The following is a 21,599-nucleotide window of genomic DNA, read 5'->3' on the forward strand; positions in this document are numbered from 1 at the left end:
TTTCTCATAAATCTAACATATATTTGTCAAACAAATCATTTATTTCGCTTGCAATAATTTTTCACGGTCTTCAGAATAATATGAATCGTTCAATTGAACAAAATTATAGACTTATCGACAATGACACTATCAATAACATTTTCATCACTAGCCACATTGGAGTAAAATATCTACCCTCTTTTAAAAACATTGTGAGGTTTATTCACACACTTTGCACAAATGTCAGCCATTTTGTTGAAAGGAACGGTTTGAATTAGGTAGTAAGTATATCACAATCTTTGGATAAGTTTTTTTTATTTTACATATCCATACTTATATTATAAATATACGAAAGACTGTCTGTCATACTATCACGGAGAAACCGCTGGGTCAATTTTGACAAAATTTGGAATATATATATATAGTTAATGGCGCAAGGTAAAACAAAGGCTGCCGCTAGCGGAGCATCGGGTAACACATACAATACAAACGGGTACAAACAGATCAGATGGTGGCCGGGAATGACTTGCCTTTGACAGGAGAAGGCGCCGGCGCCGGCCTGGGCTCGGGCGCGCGCGGCGCGGCCTCCGCCGGCCGCGGTGACGCGCTGCCTCCTACAATACAACATCAGTTTGTTTTCTTATGTGGCGAATGGTTCCGCCCTAGAATAGAACCACTCCACATTCTGCTGTAGCCACTAAATAAATTTTGTGGGGTGGTAACTTTTCTACATTCGAGTAGAAGACGACGCCAGAGAATGGTAAAAATTATGTATATTATTTACTTAAAAACAGATATATTTATGATCATTATTATAGACAATGTGGTTTAATCATTTTACGATTTTTCAATCATTTAAAGTTTTAAATTGTTCGAAATGTCCACTTTAAAGAAAATACAATTATCAAAACAAAACACAACAATCATAAGACAAATTTATTAAGAAATCTTCCCCTGTGGAAGTATTAGTCTACTTTCCCGTATGGTCTCCTTTCCTAAACTGTACGTTTTTGTACACTGTAACTAAGCGGCCAGTTACATATATCTATGCCTATACATATATGTCTATTAGGTGGCCTAAGTCCTAATTAGAACTATTTTACGAGTTTTAGGAGCCTGGCGTGTCGCGTCAAGTTCTTCAAGACGGGCCCATTCAAATTTAGCCGTGTAGCTGGCATTATAAGATTGTACTAACCTGAGGCGGGAGTAGTGGCTGTATCAGTATCATCCTTCAAGTTCGGCGTACACACAGTCAGGACCACCACACCTTCCGTATGTTTCAGCTTAGCTGCTGCCTGAAAAGATACGAATAAAATATTTAATTTCATCTCAATTCACTTCCAATTAAAGAGAAAGACGGAAAGCGACCTGACGGCATCACTCTAATACCGGGGCAGAGAGGGCGTTGCCTTTTATGGGACGTAACATGTGTAAGCACATACGCGGCGTCCTACCTCACTAATAGTAAGCGTTTGCCTGGGGCCGCTGCAAGGGTGGCAGCTGAACTTAAAATGGCCAAGTATTCTGTTTTATCCAACCAGTACGAATTTGTTCCAGTTGCCGTGGAAACGACTGGCCCATGGTGTTCGGAGGCGAAGCGCTTTGTTGGTGAGATAGGACGGCGTTTAAGGTGTCGTGGATACGACTACCGCTCCGGATGGTACCTGGTTCAAAGGCAATCAATTGCTATACAACGAGGAAACGCAGCTAGCGTTATGGGTACTTTTGAACCGGGTACAATTCGGGGTGGCATTTTTGATTTACATTGCAATTATTTATGTTTTATTTTGTTTTATTATTTGTATTTTTAATAAATGAATTTACAAAATTTAAAAAAAAATAAAAATTAAAGAGTAATATGAATATGTTAAATACATGAAAAATATTCGAGCCGTCGTCGGGCGTGGTCCACCGGCTAGTCCATCTGGGGCCCGTGGTCCACTCAGATGGACATAACCGGTAACACTTTTTTTGCCGGTGGCCCACTTCACACAAAAACGTCATATTCTCGATATATCTTCTTAAACTAGGGATGACGACGACCGTGCGAAGTGGAGACGAAAAAGTAAGATAGCGGACCCTGGGCTCTGACGCTCAACGGCTGAGGAAGAAACCGGGAAACTTTAAACTATAAAATATAAAAAAAGCTTCTAAAAAGTGCTTACCGCATCATAACTGCACCTGAGCAAGGAATCTCTATTGACTGCGAGGATCATGTCGCCTATTTGAAGACCGGCCTGAAATAGAAAAAAAATTAAAAGCTACATTATTTTTGCATGCGGTTTGCCTGATGGTAAGGCCCATGGGCCAGCAACCCGATACAGGTCACCGATGCGTTTTCCGACTTGAGAAAACGATCTCTCAAAGGAAATGTCGAAACCATGTTGGCGATGTAAAAATACTTTTTTCATGAAAAAAAAAATATTTTTTACATTGCGTAAGTATGTACGTCTAACAACCATTAAGTGTTTCGCTTGTTTCAGATCTTATAATACGCTTCACTGACACATATTTAAACATTTATTCATTATGTTTTAAATTGTTGATCTGTCATTGGTTACCTGTTCAGCGGCGCTGCCTTCCTGCAAGTCGGAGACGAAGATGCCTCGCCCAGCCTCAGTGTGGCGACCTTCGATGATCATGATGCCTAGACCCGACGGACCCTTGAATATAACATACGATACACAATATGCCAAATCATTCGACAAACATTGGCGATTTCGACGTGCTTTTCTGGTTTTATCTTGCGGTAAATAACTCTCATACAAACAACGCGATGTTCGTTGTTATGGAGCGTTTGGACGAATCCAAAAATGTACCTTTGAAAGCATTAACTTTATCAAAGTTATTATTTTCACATAGGTTTCCAGAAATATGATCCTTTAAGTAAATATTAGACAAATAACTTTATATCTGTTCTTAGTAAATACAAAATTAGCGGGTCTATTTGCACTTTTCAACGTGCATTAAGGCAGTTGCCTTAATTAATAATCCTGCTAATATTATAAATGCGAAAGTTTGTGAGGGTGTGTGTATGTACTTATGTATGTTACTCTTTCACGCAAAATCTACATGACCAATTGATATGAATTTTGGTACACTGATAGAATATAACCTAGAATAACACATAGGACACTTTTTATCCCGAAATTCCCACGGGAGCGAAGCCCCGGAGCGCAGCTATTCGTACATAAATGTACTATAAAAATTACCTTTTTGATGGTGATATCCCGGACGCCTTTGTAACCAGCAAACCTGTCCTCTGTCTGAAACAAAAAAATACCTCTATTCAAACTCAATATTTCTTAATAAACTTTGTACGTAGGTATTCTTTTTTACATAATTATAATAAATTCTCATTAATTTAATTAATCTGACATAATTATGACATTCATTGTAAATCTAAATCCAAATCGAGTCCAGATAACAACATTGGTATTATACGACAATAATTCAAATTACTAAATACCCGAAAGGAATACACTGCACGATCAGAATAAAGGTTATTGCACGAAAAACATTGTAAACACACAATTTTCTTCCTGAAGGCATAGATACACGGAAACTGACGTGTTGACGGAACTCCCCTGGGGAAAGTACACACTTGTTCAAACTTGTTTGGACTTTTCGAACATTCGCAAGTCAACATTACACGGGGGCCTCACTGTGAACTTGTGTTTGTTTACGGTACCCAGGGACCTACATCTGTTCCTTATGATATAGATTTTACTTTGTACAAGCTATTATTTAGTTTAGTCTATAATCAAATCTTGCCATTTAGACTTCTTCTACTTCAATTTTACCTAAAGAGTTGACCACGTCGCGTCGCTTCAGTTTCCATGACAATTAATTATAATAATAAGCATGACCAGATGGTGAAATCAGGATCGGCTCCCAACGAGGGAACTCCAGTTTACAGCACAGACATGGGTTATTTGTTAGGCGTTAAATGCCACAATATCTCTCTGACCACAGCTTGTGGAAAAACCTTATTATTTTGTTACGCATTCACGCAAGTTCATTTTGTCAATTTTTATAGAATTTAGTTAAACGTGTAAAATATGACCTGAAATGACAGAAACAGAAATTTATAGGTCCCCATGGGAATAATAGAATCCCCTCAATTATTTTTCTTTAATATCTCCTATGTACAGACATAGCACACTTACAGTATTATTATATGTATAGATCTATAGATTTCGTGGTATTTGTGCTCATAGAATGCTTAACATTGTTTTATATGAATAATAGTGCTAGCTTACACACTCGACTCAAAACATAATAAATAAATATATTAGGACAAATCACACAGACTGAGCTAGCCCCAAATCAAGTTCGACACTTGTGTTATGGGATACTAACTCAACGATACTATATTTTATAACATATACACATATAGATAAACATCCAAGTCCCGGGCCAATCAGAAAAAGATCATTTTTCATTATGACCCGACCGGGGATCGAACCCAGATTCAGATTCAGAGGCAAGTACTTGACTCGCCACCGAGGTCATCAATAATAATTAATACCTTTTCTCCTTTCTTCTTCCTGAATGATAGGGTCCTTTTCCATAATGTCCTGATAATTTTAAACTCCGAATGGACCACGCCCGGCGACCGAAGTTCTGTCATCACCGTCATCACTAACTCAACACCACATCACTATCATTATCTATCTTTTAAATTGTTTTTATCTATGGTTACGATGACCTTATGTTTCAAATGTCAGCATCTTTTATGTAGGTAACAATTAATTAATATGATAAAATATCTTTTTCTGACAAAATTGTAACAGTTTATAATTTATAAATTATACATTTGATTGATAACCTAATTCAGGGTTATAACCGAAAATTATAATATATATCTTAAGAGTGAAATTGTTACTTTTTAATAATTTGAGATTTGAAAAAAAGTAGCCTACGTTTGAGCGGTGGTCTTTTACTACATGCTTACCAAATTTCTTTAAAATCGGTCAATCGATTTAGCTTAGATTTAGAGCAGATAGACAGACAGATAGACAGACTTTCGCATTTATAATATTAGTATAGTGTGGGTGGAAGTATGAACTTGAACGCGATAAGGACTACATTCGTTCCCACGGTCACTTTGATATATGAAATGAGACACCGCCGGCTCGCGAACACGGTAATAATGCTTACTGCGGTACGTCACGTGGAGTCATAGTTCGTCTGCTCTCCGTTTTTTCCGACACCATCTCCTATATACTATATTAAATTTTGTTGATAATAAACCATAGTTCCAACCATCATAGATCAAAACCTAAACATTTATTAACCACGAAAGTCATTTCCTAAAATGTCGATTTGAAATTATTATATTGTGAAATTATAAAAAAAAACATGTTAAGATTGTATACATAATAATATTTGTAAGAAAAAACGGTGTTTAGTTTCATTTGAGGACCTTTGAACAACAAGTACACATTCAGTGCCTATAGCATATCGTCCTTGGCCGTTTCTGGCTGTGTTAACTCACTATAATTGGCTTCGAATTCGATCCTATCCATACTAATATTATCAATGCGATAGTATGTCGGTCTGTTCCGCCTTCACGGCTAAACCGCAGGAGCGATTTTGTTGAAATTAAAAACCACGTAGGCCCCCTATTCAAACATAGTCTACTTTTTTCAAAAATCAACCCTTAAATGACTACCTATATGGGGGATGAAAGTTTGTATGAACGGAACGGAACGCGGCCGTAGCAGCGAGCAAAAGCTAGTTTACTTTAAATATTTTGTTTGTGTGTCTAATCCTTTCATTGCCATTTTTATTTTTGGTTTCATTATTTTTAAAAATCTAATCTAAAACAGTAAATCTAATTAATTTAGGTCTAATCTACTCTATATGTATGTATGTATAGGGAGGTGAGAAACGACTTTCAGATAATAAAACTTAATGGGCATCAATTTAAATAACGCCATAACCTGCTGTCGTGCGCATACTTCCAATGTATTTTATCAAGTGCTAAATTATTGAACTGTACAAATAAAAGAAAACCAAGAAATGTCAATTAGGTAGATATTTCAATAAAAATTCAAACATAATATTTCGGTTATACCCTACAGCGTTGGATTATCATCTGATGCTATGTTACAGCCAGGGAATTAGTAAGTACTACTACTAATTCCATAGCTGCAGCTTGCTTATTGTATATAAAGAGCGACATCTATAGTCATATTTAGTTGTCATATCAACGCCTATTTTTATAAGCAAATATATTCATTAATACTTAGATATGCATAATTACACCAACTCTTATTCAAAATATGGTTGTTTTTCTTGAATATTTTTTCCGTCAAAACAATGTAATATACATTAATGAAAATATATATAAAAAAAAACACTAATATATCACTTCTTTATAATACACACTTTTGGAAACCAAAAATATAAACGCGACACATCAGTCCTCTGAACTACAAAAACTGTTAGCAATATGACATTAGTAAATATATGATAACATACACACTAAACATAGTACCTAGCTAAATATTCTAACATTCAACAGAACCACATTCAAACTTCAACCTTAAACTTTTTAAACTAGAATTCAAAATTGCAAAACAAAACTTAATACTTATAACGTTATGAAATAAATGCATAAGATAAACATAAAAACACGATGGATTTTATAAAAACAACTTTAACGCAAAATACATACAGTTACCTTTAGACTAACAAGTATAGTGTAGGAAAACTTGAGGGAAATCGACGAGATATGAAAAAGCCTATGGGCGAGCGAGACAGGAGATGGAAGTCAAGGTTAACGAATAATACCAATAGCAAACAAGATGCGTATCTACTACGTATCGTAAGGATAAGATTTGGTACAAAAACAGTTTTAATTTGAAAAAGTGTGTACTATAATAGGTACTTTATAACCAATTAGGTACAGTACCTTGTGTTTAGATTCTAAAATATTTTAAAATTTATTTTTGAGCACGAAAAATTTGCCTACCGAAGAAATAACAAAATTCTAACAAATTTACATGACGGTCACCCATTCAATTACTAAACACACCCGATGTTACTTCGGCGACAAGCAAGACGAGAACCAGTGTATTCAGTGTGAAAAATAAAAACTCAGGGTCTTGTACTGTTTTTCACTAGAGACATTTTCCAATTTGCTGAAGAGTTTAAAAAATTAACTCACCTCCTCTTCCAAGGCCACTGGAAACTGAGATTGCGTTAGAGGTTTCACTGCCACATCTTCCAACGCTGATTTGCGCCTGATAAAACAATAAAGCAAATTGAACATATGTGTTTTTGCTATAAATAAATGAGAAGGTAAATTTCGGTGATAAGATAACTAAATCGAATAAATATCGTATTTATTATAGGAATTTATACCTTGCTTACATACTTTCTTACATATTATAAAAATAATATCCCCCTGTCGTGATTCTGTCTGTGTCGTGAGTCTGTCTAAACGCGATAAATTAAAAAACTGCTGGATGGATTTTTGTAGTTTTCACCAATAGTATTCATAAAGATAGATATTTTTCGGATAGAAGGTTCGGTCTATAAATAATTTTATTAAGGTTTTAACCGAGCGAAGCCAGATCGGGCCAATAATGAATAAAGATGTAAATCAAACTCACCTTAGCAGAATGATCTTGAACACCGGCCCGACCAAACCCTTGATAATTGCTGACGCGTTGAGGTGACACCTCCCGTGAAGAACAACCCCATTTACCTGAAACAATAATAATAATAAATATTATTATTCATTTTGCATTAATTCATTCATTCGCAATATTTGACGTTCCTGAAGAAAAGGTACGTGTCTGGGAATGCTAACTAATGGTAAGATTATGTTTGTCTTAGCCGCCTCGTATGGTATCTATAGATTTTAGGGTGGTCCTTTTGATCATAATTTTTTTTAAAAGATAATTATGAATCGTTCTCAAGTTTTGATTCAAGGAAAACGTAGCATAACCTCATAAAATTGCTGAAAAAAGAAAACTCGATGTAAAATCTTCACAAACAATTAATTATTGACCGTAAAAAAACATCAATCTTTTCATTACATGCTGCACAAAATTTATCAGATGCCATTAAAAGTTGTCTAAACTGTGAATAAAATGCTTTTAATGTATCTGTTTATTGTAATTATTTCGGGAGTTTTATAATACAGAATTATGACTAGCTTGATTTTTATTAGCTTCTATTAAAATGAGTCTTTTATAAAATGCCATTTTCGACATAAGCTTGTGTTTTTTCACGTTTGTCTGTCTTTTTATACGGTTTTTGCACGGTTTTCACCAAGATTTAGGTGTATAATTTATCCAAGCGAAGCCGGAACGGGTATAATTAATACTTGTTATAATATTGACAAGTGTGTCAATATAATAATAAGTATTAATTATCTACAACATGTTCATCTATCTTGCAAACTTGATCGACTGTACTTTCCGCATCTCCTGACACAACTTCGTTGGTCCAAGTCCAACTCTGAACAAACGTCGCAGACTTCCGATGCTCCCATTGCTATACATTTAGACTAGCTACACCCCGCAATGTTACTCGCGTAATTATTAAAATTTATCTTACAGGTAGCGTCAACTACTTGATAATCAGATTTTTTGACCAAATTCTATGCGTATCGCGTACTATCGGGATAAAAATGTGCCATAAGTGTTAATCCAAGATATCAGTTACTTACCAAAGTACCAAATTTAACTTAATAAAAATCGGTTTAGCCGTTTGAGCGTGAGGAAATAACAAACATACTCACAAACTTTATTACACGTGTAAAATGCTTAGTAAAATACGAGTAACGATATACTTAAACGTGACAATTGTTCGAGCCTCCGGAAATTCGTACTGAAAATTAGGTGTATGAAAATTATCATCATAATTAGTGAATGTTTGGAAATGTATTGAAGCTATATAAGATTTTTAGCGCAATCACGCAAATTCTAAAATGACGGATATCGAAGGAAGGTCGACAGATCACGGATTAGTAAGTACTTCGGACACGGAGTAAGTAACTACTAATTCCATGCGTCAGATATTACACGTAATAAGTCATTCGTTCACGACAAATTTTCCCGCTCTGTCACTTGAAGGATATGTCACATAATGTTCGTTCAGTTACTAGCACTATTTTCCGAACGTAGTTAGTATGAGAACTTTTATTTACCGTAATGAAAAACCAGCAATGTGTATTGAATCCGCAAAATATTGGCAAACTGTTATACGGCAGTATGGAGCCGGCATTACAAATCTAATCAGAATTTGTCCATTGAATAGTTTATTCGCATAGAATATTGAACACACTAATTGCTCTTCAATTGATATATTTATTACTAGCTTTTGCCTGCGGCTTCGCCCGCGTTAATTTCGTGCGTCCGCTAATAACTCATTATTGTCTATATCTCGGGTACTAAGCAACGTATCGCGTTGAAACCTATACCAGATTTTAATTTTACTCTATCCCCTACACAGCTGTGAAAACTGCATCAAATTCTATGCAGTAGTTTTTGCGTGATGTGCTAACGAACAGAAATTCTTAAAAAAATGTTTTGACATCTATTAGTCCCATAAAGACCCCCATAATCATAGCCCACTTGCAGTTTTGTTATATGTATAGATTATTATATTTATAGATAAGATATTTAAATATGAACCGGATATTAAAAACCCCGCGCTATTTGCAGATCACAATGAAAAATGTGGCCCGTGTTCGTTCAGCATGGTTTTGGAGAATCGCCAATATTTCGGACGGCACAAACACACACAATGCGTATTGTTTATAGGGCGGTCATTTCTGACAGGTTTTAGTGAATTAATTGCGGAATTTTGTGTGCTATACTAACTGCTTACCGCGGCTTTATTCATATGAGAATCAGTCACGTGTAAAATTTGTACCTATAGTACTCTTGCAAATTGGTTTATTTGCAATGAAGTTTAAATAAACAAAAATTAACGCTATATACTTGTATATAAGAAAATATAAAAACATCGCAGAATAATCCAACAGAAAAATGACGTCCTCTCCGTAAAAGAATACATAAGAAAAGGAATGAAACATTTTGTGAAAATACCAGAGAATTAAAAGAATTTTAATCACCGTTCTTGATTGAAACATCAAAACAGCATCATGACTCACTCATCATCAGCAGTCAACATTCATACATCAATGCACGTATTGGTTTGGCAACCTTCATCAGCACGTCGTCTAAATATACTGACTATTGTGTTATGGAAAGTTTTAGGTTAATGTGCTACCTATGAATAATTTTATCGATATCAGGGCCGCTTTCATCTGTAATTATAGTTTTCTTTAGTTTCACCTTTGCCAGTGTCTGTCCGTCTTTTAAATATTGCATGTTGTGAGTTGGAGACAAGTGTATGACAAGGCAATATTAGTATTAATAAAAGTACAACACTAAAATTATTACTATCGCAGTTCAGCTACCTTCATTTGTCAGTTTTAACGTACTGGTCTATTTGTTTTTCTATTATGGCTCCCTTCCTATAATTTCTCACTTTAATAGGAATAAATGCTTTAGTAGCTAATCTAGATATAAATCTCACTAGAAAATGGTCTTAGTGTTATATTTATGACCACTATTCATTCTTCCTACATTCCTACTTAGCCCACGCCAATCTTTCTCAAATAGAAAGAATAGCATGATCACGATAGTAGAAAAACAAATTATATTCAGCACTACCACTCAACATTATTTGTATTCGAGGCTTTATTGGCACCAGCTCCCGCGCCAAACACAGCCATCCTGCTCCTGTCTCCGTGGCCACCAAGACTGAATTCTAGACCATCTTTGGGAATTCTTTCAGTTAGGTCACCAATAACATTACTATCGAACTATCAGTCGTTAGTCCAATCAACATCAATTTTTCCACAATGATCGTCAGTATACTTCACAGGATCACTCTTATTTTTGTTCTTCAACGAATAATATTCCTACCTCCAAGATTTCATCTCCAACTTTGACCGCCGGCGAGGCCTTGGCAGCAGCTCCCGCAGGATGCAGGCCACAGACAAACACAGCCATCCTGCTCCTGTCTCTGTGACCGGCTAGACTGAGTCCCAGGCCAGCATTGGGACTTCTCTCTAGCTTCACAGCGACCACGCTGTCTCCTAGTGAGGCGTACTTCTTGCGAATTTTATCTGAAACAATACGTTTAGTTAGTTTCTTGTTATTTGACTCGATCTCGGAATAATTTTTAACATTATAATCTGCTTGATCATGACAAGAAGTAATGTAGAATAGTGTACCTATTGATTCTATAGATATACTATTTATGAAAGGTTTCAGTTTATCGCAGACAGATAAATGGGACTAAGGCTGCTTTGTAGAGATAACTAACTAGAGCTGTCTGCGGTTTGTAGTGTGCGGTTTCCGTCCTAAAACAAAAACATTAAATATGTGGATGTCATACGAAATAATTGGATCACATAGCTATTGCAGCTGAAAGTGAACAATAAAATTTTCAAAGAGAATTAACACCAGGCAGGCAGCCGGTAGTAAAGTCATAGACGAGCCTTCAAAACTTAATGTCTATTTTCTACGCTGACCGGAGTTGCGACGCCGCGTTGCGAAGCTAGTCGCGAGCGTCGTGGCGGTGGCACAGCCCCGGATGCCACCGCGAACATTCGATCCCAACATATTGTAAAAAGAAATCCCTGTGTCGCGTCTGTCTGTTTCAACGCGACAAACTCAAAACTACTAGACGGATTTTTGTATAATTTTCACCAATAGATAGTATGATCCTAGAGGAAGTTTCAGGAGTATAATGTATATTGGTTTTACCCGAGCTTAGCAGGAACGGGTCGCTTGTCTATACGTATTAAACTACGTATAGTTTACGACAAACAATTAACTACCAGAGTGAATGAAAGACTATTCTCATTTCTCATCAGATATATAAAATCCTTATTCTGTTTAGTCCGTGACGTGGCGACCATCGACCATGGAATTATAATAAAACAGTAATTTCCTCGGAACGACCGTATTTTATTTCCAATTAACGAACAAGCCCGCAACAGATATTCAATTCCCAATTGAGGACAATATGGCACTCAGCACAACCAAAATGATCAGACTGAGTGCTTAGATAGTCAAATCTAAATTCTCATTACTCTTAGCACCACAATTTCACAATATTCACTTAAAGTATAGTTAAATATTATTCATCTAAGCCCTAGCCTTTCACTACATATTGTAAAACAAGTCTTCTGCCGCGTCTGTTTGTTAGCGATAAACTCAAAAACTGCTGGGCGGATTTTAGTACTGTTTTAACAACATATAGTGTAATTCCTAAAGAAGGTAAACCTTCTTTAATATTTGATTTAAGTTTTGACATGGAAGCCAGGATGGGTCACTAGTATTTCTATAATTTCCTTACAAACAGATCAGCTAATCGCTAGAACAAAAAAAAATAGGAACATTCAAATATTGCGAGCTACAAAACTTGGAAAATTGTTTTGGTAATGTGAGCGAGTGAAAAACGTAAAAGCTGTACAACGTAATTTTGTAAGTATCCTTTAATTTGAAGCAGTAATGTATGTAGGAACACTATATAAGTACTATGTAAAAATCGCAATGCTAAACCCTTCAAGTATCATAGGGAGTAACAGCGACCAACACGGTTTTTATTATTTTCTTTCAGCAATTCCTCGCAACAGTGATCGCTCCGAAATGCTTTTAGTCTATAGCTTTGGGAAATATTTTATAAAATAAAATTTAACGTGAAAAAAACGACTGTGATGTTCTAATTTCTGAATAAATTCTTTGACTTTCACTTTCAAATTTTGAAATAAAATGCGCGGCGTCTTTATTTCCCTCGGTCCGAGAAGAGCCACTTTATTTAGAGAGTAGTCGGACCCAATTTTCTCGGCGTTATCAACTGGCTATCATATAGTAGGTATTATATTTTGCGCGCCCGCGGCTTTGCCCGCTTGAATCCTTCGTTAGAGCCATGCCCCATTGCTACGTTGCGTCTACGTAGCACGTTGTGGCTCTATTGTGCTTCGTTGTTTTCCCATGGAATTAGTAGATAACGGAGTACCTACCAATTCCATGTGTTTTCCATAGTTTTGACATTCACGTGCGTTGACGTACGATTTCTACGTTGTCCGTCGACGGATGTCAAGACAACAGGATGAAAGACGGAGAAGAAAAGTAGATAAAATCCATTTTCCGATATCACGCCACTATATCGATTAGAGGACGCTTGTGTGTTGATCACAAACGGCTTGTAGATAATATTTATTGACTTCCATAGATAGTACCAACATTAATTATTCTTGTTATTATTTTATACTAGCGGCCTGCCCCGGCTTCGCTCAGGGAAAACCGTAATAAACTGTACACCTAAACTTTACTCAGGAATCATACAATCCGTCAGATTTTCAGTTTATCGCGTTGATACAGACAGACGCGATTTGGGAACTTTTTTATAATACGCAAGTGTTTATGCTAAAATACACAAGTATGATAATTATGAAAATTCGAATGAAATAGAATAGAATATATATTTCTCTGATTAAAAATATAAAACCCGATACATATATAGTATTATGTTTATTTTTATTTATTTATTCCATTTTACAATAAGACATTGTGTCGGAATTAACATTAGGCATACAATTAAATCATACAAAATAAATAATAATAAATAATGTCCTATCCATATAATAATTTACAATTTAACATTTACTAATACATTGTTAACATTCACTTACATAAAAACAATTAAAAATTCAAATTCGTCATTTAAGTATTTATAAGTCATATTTAACCTATTTAACATTCAATTATGAAATTTGTGTCATCAAGTTAATTCATCTACTGCATAAAAGCATTTGTCCAATAAATAAGCTCTCAGTCGCGCCTTAAATACATTTACGTTAGTTATTAATTTAAAATCGCGAGGTAGTCTGTTAAAAAGTTTAACTGCTTGGAATTGAACGCTTTGCTCAGTTATTTTTAAATGTGGTATAAGGAAATTTGGAATGTCTTTTCGTCTAGAATTCAAGCGTTCTATCCTTTCACCTTCGGTTTCATACTTATCTAAATGCTTAACTAGATTTGTAAGTAAAATGAAAATATACAAACACGGGACTGTGAGGATTTTTAAATCTACAAAATGTCTTCTGCAAGACTCCGTTTGATGTTTACAGAGCATTGTTCTTATTGCCCTTTTTTGTAATATGAACGCTTTTTTAAAATTATAATCATAGCTTTTCCCCCAAAATTGGATACTATATCTCAAGTGAGCTTCAACCAGTGCATAATATGTCATTTTTAATTGTTCCAACGTCAAATCCTCCCTAAAGCTTCTTAGAGCATAGCATGCAGAACTTATTTTGCTTTCTATATGTTTTAGTTCTTCCTTCCAGTTCAGACAAGCATCAATATGTATACCAAGGAACTTCACAGACTCTGCAAGATCTACACGCTCATTATTTAACTTAACCTCCAAGACATCCTTATTCCCAGCAGTGGTTTTAAATAGTATGGCGGTGGTTTTTTGCAGATTTAGTTTAAGGTTATTGGCATTGAACCACTCAGAAAAGGCCACAAGTGTCCTATTGACTGTTTTATTAAGTTCCTCAATAGTTTTTGCGCCTATAACTGCATTTGTATCATCTGCAAATACCACAAGTCCGATATTAGGTATGACATTATACATAAAGGGTATCAAGTCATTTGTAAACAATAGGAAAAACAATGGCCCTAAAATAGATCCTTGTGGTACGCCTCTAATTATCTTTGTCAACTTAGATTTACTTGTTTTAACAAAATTATTCTCTGTACACTTTAGTTCAACGTATTGGTATCTATTTGTTAAGTATGACTTTAACAGTTCTAGAACCTTGTGTTTAATACCATAAAATTCTAGCTTATTTAGCAATATCTCGTGATCTACAGTGTCAAATGCTGAGCTCAGGTCCAGAAAAAGTCATACATATATATAGTAAGAAGTTGGCTGTATTCGGGGCTATGATACTACGAAGCCTGAGGATAGCAATAGAGGATAAAAATAGAACGTAAACGAAGTGGTTCTTAATCTGACATGAGAACATTAATAGACAATATTGTTATATTCATCAAATACTTCGCTAATATAATGAGTCATATACAATTTAAAGTAATTATTACAAAACTTGGAAGTGGGTCCCTCCAAGGTCTGATTGTAATCAGACTATGGACAGGGGAATCAACATTGAAGCTTGAATAAACAAGCAATTAGCAGAACCAGCGTGTGTGCTGTATCTTGATCTGCAAGCTCCTTCTCGGTTCAGACAACACTTGACACAGTTTATATATAGTTATACATACCTTTATTGAAACCTACTGCCTGCCTACTGACAGACATCTGAACATTGAATGAATGAAATATAAAGAGAGAGATTGCAGATTGAATCGTCGGATAATCTTAAATTATCATTTTTCGTATGTCGCGTCTGTCTGTCTGTCTATCTGTTCGCAACGGCACGGATTATCATGCGGTTTTGACCAATAGATAGTTTGATCTCTGAGGAAGGTTTACGAGCGAAGCCTGGGTCACTAGTTAGCATTAAATTAGGTTAACATTAGGTATTGACAGATGGACTAGACAGCCGTTTAAAACCCCCACAACTGGGCTAACTTTTCTCCTCAATTTGTTTTCAATTAAAGTAAAAATTTCAATAAATAAATGATCCATCAGTCCATTCGGTGACGAAGAAAAAGCAGTCAAAATCTTAAGAACCAACTTTGTCTATTAGAAATGGAAATCCCTCCGGAATGATTCGTCTACGTGTATTTTCCCATTTTCGACATTTAACATTCTTAACGGACCGATTCTCATGCAATCAAATTTCTTTTCACCGATTCTTCAGTTCTTAACATTCGATGACAATCGATTATCAATCAATCGATCGAACCTTTTCGATTATGAACTTCGACAAAAATTGCAGAAAAGCGGTGAAACGAACTACGAATGTGTGAGATCCGGCCCCTGATATACGATATGTTAGAGAGAAATGTTGTGTCCTTTAAGTGGCCATGAAACGAGGTCTGTCCTCTAAACGGAGATTACACGCTTTTATTGTTGACAATAACTGCTGTTTTGTGAAAGAATTGACCATAAATCACATACACATAACTCGTCTATCCCTTACGGGGTAGACAGAGCCTAGAGACCCAAAACTCTAAGGCCACATTTAGTGAGCTAGCGGAAACGCTCGAGTTTTATTATTTTTTTATTCGGTGACGATATTTGAGAAATGGCAGCCCATATTTATACATAAAATCTAAATTAATCTGTACATTAAAGACAAATAATTATGAGGGAGGAACTTATAGAAGCGAAAACATTTTTTTTTTGTACGCGCATCACGAAAAATCGCGAAAAACTGATGGTCTAACTTAAAATCTGGCATAGGTATCATCGCGATACGTTGCTTAAAATCAGATATGTTGCCAATAATACTAACACATACACGAAGTGAACGCGGGCGCAGCCTCGGGCAAATGGTAGTATAACAATATTAATTCAAAACGCTTTACTGAACAATAAACAAAAGTTCCGCAGTCCAAAGAGTTCATTGAAAACAAAACAAACGGGGCTATTCTACAACGAGTACAAATATAGGGCATCTCGCTAAGCGGCAAGGGTTTGCCTCCACTTGACCTGCTGTTGTGAAACAAAGCAGAGTTTCCCACGGGCAAATGTGTGGGCTGTTTCAAAATGTCCGATTTTATTTATCCCAATCGGTACCAATTACAAATAAAGAAGTTAAAAATATTTATTTCTTAATTTATTCTTTTTATTTCTTCATTTGAAAACCACCATTGTACACTAAATAATATTTAATTTTTTTATGTCAAAAAAGTATAAGTATAGTCGCGTACCAATGTGCTACTAGAGATAAGCTATAATATTAGAGGTACGCGGGGCGTTATCCAGACTCCATTACCAGACGTAAAATGGTACATTTAAAAGCAAAAGTGCTTGTGATATCACGTATTAGAGAGTGATAAATAATGTGCAATTCACATACATTTTTTTTACAATCAGAAACAGGGAAATATGTTAAAAGACCGCGCTTATTAAAATTAAGTGAAGTATATCATAGCTAACTAATTAAAATAAACTACAATTAAAAATTGTTTCTAATTCTTTCTTTCTAGTGAATTCGGAGAGGTTTGTTTAACTTCCCATCACCCAAAATGATTATTTCTATAATCCTTACCTTTCAAACTTCATACAAACAACCCATGTAATTGGATCGTTCATTAAAAAGTTGTGATGCCACTTTGTGGAGAAACATTAAATTAAAAGTTATTTCCCTGGCGCCCCGTCATTTTGATAATTAAAGGATTGCGTTAAGTTTACAAACTTGGGTCAAAGTTGTGTATACTTTAAAAGAGAACACGTAAAAGACTTATTGAGTTTAAATTACAAATTGTTCGCGTCTTTGTCATACGCCAAAACCAACCACATCTCACGGAATAAAAACTAGCTGTGGTAAGTTTACCAATTGATACTCCACTATAAACAAATTCTGCAAAAAAAAAAAGTTACTTCAAAACGGTAGTATTCATAATTTTTCCTTAAGTTTCTACTACAAAGTTAATAAAGTAAACTTTGTAATAAGTTAGGAGGGGGGTTAGGTTTATCCGTTCCCACCAGTACGTCGAAACTCCGCGATTTTTGGCGAGTTAGTGAAGCTAATAAGTAAGATATTGAAAACCACGCAACACTTTTTCCCCACCTGTGCAATCTCGACGCACACCACTGAGCTTAATAGCAACCAATACGGAATAATAGTACTTTAATCGATACAGAATACGAACGCGGGTGAATGATCGCGGCTATTTTTGTATTCGATATTCAATTAGCATTTATGGATTGGTGCTTTGAATAAACGTTTGTTCAATTGGCTGAACGATGGAGCTAATAGAATTAAAAAGTGAAGTGACATATTTGAACTTCAATAAAATGATAGATCGTTGGCTGTATGTGGCGGGATTTTTAAAAATGTATTGAAAATACCCAAATAGATCAATATAATGTTCACCACCTGGTTGGATCCGTTGCTGCGGCTGAAAGGCTGAAAAGAAAGAGACCGCATCACGAAAGAAGTTCCAAAACAAAGTGGATCAATCGTAAATTGCTGTTAAATAAATATAATCTGGCTAGAGTACCTAGTCTAGATTGGCGTTATTGTTGTCAGCGATAGAAGCGCCGTTGTTTGTGAGCCTTCTTTCTTGATGTAGCCTCTTACGCTCATTTTACCCCAGCAGTGGGTTAACGTAAATGAAATAAATATAAGCAAAGTCAAGGCATGCACCCGGCTGGGTTATTTGTAACACAGCACTGGCGTTACCCCGGCAGTTGTGGCCCAGCAGTGGAGCAGGGGGGGGTTCAATACACATACCTAGCTCAAGCTCGGCCTCCGCGTCCTCGGATATGGTCTCCATAGCCACATGGCCCCGGGCGCCCCGGCCGGCCCCTCACTTACGCAGTCCACTTTTGTCACTTTGTCACACACACACTTCACTTTTGTTTTGGTCAACGCCCGACTATGGTGATTAAGCAGTCATTTTTATCAATTTTGTCACTCCTAATTGTTGTACGGCACAACAAACTCAGTATGTCGCTAGATGGCGCTGAATTAATAAATAAAAGAAAAAGAATAAACAAATAAAATGAGACCTAGAGCAGGCTTATTTTATTTTTTTGTACTCCTTTTTATTGCATTATTTATAACCCAAATTATAAATTGTGTGCCTTTTATGAATGGAAAAATGTCTAAAATAAATAAATGTAGTTTATTAATTACAAGACCCTGTAATTAAAAATCTTTGCTGCTTTACAAGCATCGCTTTGTACACACAAAGCGAACCACAGTCGAACCAAAATTAAAATTCTAAACTCTACTCAAATGTATGTGTAAAACTATAGTTCTGTGCGTAAATAAAGTATTATTATTAAAAATCTATGACGATATGGATAGAAATATACTTGAATGCTGAAAATTCAGTTCCAAATCCATGTTTATATCTTGATACACACACGACTTACACTCACTAAGCTAGAACGCATCGAACCAAATTATGAACGCATAAATTTTAATGTTAGAGACGTCTGTCCGCACGTCGTAAATAGTTTAGTGAATTGGCACGTTCTGCAGTGTTTTATATCTTTGACGGTAATTTCAGTCGTTTTTAGAAGCAATTAGATATTTAAATTTATAGACTTGTGTCACGATGGATGCCGCATTACGATGCGGCATTGTTAGGATAAATCACCTATGCACTAAATAAAATTAAGCATGTTACTTCTAAGTTGTATCAAACTTCTGTGTGGACGTAATTATTTATGAAACTTATAGATTTATAGATCACACGATCAAAATGAGTACACACAAGGGTGCTACTTGTTTCAAACGAAATCGAAACAAAATTGTTTAATATTATCTCGATTATCTTATATCGAATGTCACCAAACCAATCAAAAACTCGGCATATTTTAAAATATTTTCTCTTCAGGACTGTCCAGGATTTATGTTTTACTGGCCACCGATAAAAAAGAAAGACATTGTTTTATTCTTGATTTAAATATTTTCACACAATGACAGATACAAATATTACCGCCGATTGCTTGTATGTGATTTTTGTTAAATTCGTTGTTAATTTGAAAAAGTTATTATTCATTTAATTACCACTATATAGTTTTATTTATTGCTGACCAAAGATTTTGGCCAAGGACATTACAATTTTTCCTTTTTAAACACCAACTGGAAATAGAGATAAGGTTTCTGTTACTAGGCATTTGCGTAACCATAAAAATGTTTTTATCTTTGTCCAGCAGTGGGACAGGTCACCTAATAAACTATGAAAATGTTATTTTAAAAAAAAAAACACTGAGAAATTCGACATTTTGTTGACAAAAGCATCTGTACAATATTTCATTCAAGAAACTGATATCTCAAAACGATTGGACGATCAAAACATTGCATTTGCCACGTCTAAACACAACAACATTACAATTGGCACACGATCGTGGCTATTTCTGTTCGGGCTTATTGGAAACATGCAAATATTGTACAATATTTGTATTGATCAATCACGTTATTGATATACCGAAGTTTCTTGTATACTTCATATTTATTATGAAAGCAAAATTTTGTGAGGAAGTGACTTTGAATTGAACATACTCGTATATCGTCAACATATTTTAAACATTTAGGTACAGCTTCCGCTTTCAACTTGCAATGTATTTCAGTATGAGATTAATCGGGTACACCAGAGAAGGAGTACTAATAAAATATCTTATAGTTTTCTATATTACAATGTAGTCACAGTCGACTAAACGGATTTTAATGGCCACCGTTTTCGATTTAGGCCATATTGTGTTATGTGTTGCTGTATGAATTTTCGCATAATCTGTTAGAATTTCTTTTTTTATTTTTAGCTACGAATTAAATGAATTCGATAAAAACGTGAGGTTTGCGCCTTAATAACAACCGCGTAACTAAATATTTTAAGCTTCACACAGCTCAATTATTCCTGGAATCCAAACAAAGTATTATTTTCAAACGTGTAAGAAATTACTTTATTTTTAAACTGGCTAAGTCGAAACAATTGCGCACTGTGCTCCGATGTTGAACGAGTTACAATGTGATAAATATTCTGTTCGATAGTGGTAGTTAAGCAAATACTACTATGGTCGGGCGTGGGATGGGTGGCAAAATCTAGAGCTTCTTTGTGCTTTAAAACGCAAGTTTATTTTCGAATGTGTAATTGCATATAACGGGTATAATTTGAATAAACCAGTGTTAATGCAAAATGCACTCGTTTGAATTAACACTGGTGTCAGATTTTATTCAAGTCGCCTAAAGTCATCTGACATGACTTTTACGATCACTTAACGACACCTAGTATGCACATTAGTGAACCTAAAACTGTAATGTCAACCAGTGTGCAGGTTTCCTCACGATGTTTTCCTTCACAGGAAGCAAGACAATGAAAACTACTGAGTGTAAATCAGATTGATATACAAACTCATGTGGCATATAGTATATAATACAATTACTTGTATTATGTATTTTTTTTGCATTATCGATATGGCATCATTTTACGGAAAACCCGGAGCGTAAGTTACGTCTTGTACAATGCGACATATTTCAAATTATATACCTCCTTGATTAACAAGTGATTAGTCGAACAATATATTTTTGTAAATCTATATCAATAATAAAAAAAAAAACAAAAAATATCCTTACATATATTATTATAAAAATAGTCCCGTCTGTCGCCTCTGTCTGTATCATACAGATCTTAAAACCACGGAACGGATTTTTATGCAAACTTTTTATAGATAGATAGATTCGAGACGAGTCTTCTTTGAAGATTACTAAGGTTTATAATGGTTTTACCCGAGCGAAGCCGGTACGGGTTGCTAGTAAATAATAAAATATGGAGTAGCTAAATAATTATGTTGCTCCCTAGCATTTCAGAAGGGCTTCCCATTATTATTCAGGTGAAACAAACTAAACACGATAATAAGAAAAATTCATGAAATTTGTCACAAAGTAGCCGCCGAACTCAATTGGGTGTCACGTTCTGAAT

General features: G+C 35.3%; 1 protein-coding gene across 4 annotated transcripts in view; it reads right to left on the minus strand.

Moving 5' to 3' along the window:
• Nucleotides 1-21,599, minus strand: part of LOC128680954 (inaD-like protein) — a 94,877-nt gene that overhangs the window by 6,890 nt on the left and 66,388 nt on the right. For all 4 annotated transcript variants that reach the window (XM_053764472.2, XM_053764471.2, XM_064436821.1 and 1 more), the window contains 8 exons: nt 10,938-11,140; nt 7,605-7,699; nt 7,157-7,232; nt 3,192-3,245; nt 2,541-2,642; nt 2,145-2,216; nt 1,175-1,274; nt 510-593 (listed from right to left, as the gene is read on the minus strand). In XM_053764472.2, coding sequence (XP_053620447.1) covers nt 510-593; nt 1,175-1,274; nt 2,145-2,216; nt 2,541-2,642; nt 3,192-3,245; nt 7,157-7,232; nt 7,605-7,699; nt 10,938-11,140 — 786 coding nt within the window. The remainder of the gene's footprint in view (nt 1-509; nt 594-1,174; nt 1,275-2,144; nt 2,217-2,540; nt 2,643-3,191; nt 3,246-7,156; nt 7,233-7,604; nt 7,700-10,937; nt 11,141-21,599) is intronic.

The sequence above is a fragment of the Plodia interpunctella genome, chromosome 25, assembly GCF_027563975.2.
Source record: "Plodia interpunctella isolate USDA-ARS_2022_Savannah chromosome 25, ilPloInte3.2, whole genome shotgun sequence".
Classification (NCBI taxonomy): Eukaryota; Metazoa; Arthropoda; class Insecta; order Lepidoptera; family Pyralidae; genus Plodia; species Plodia interpunctella.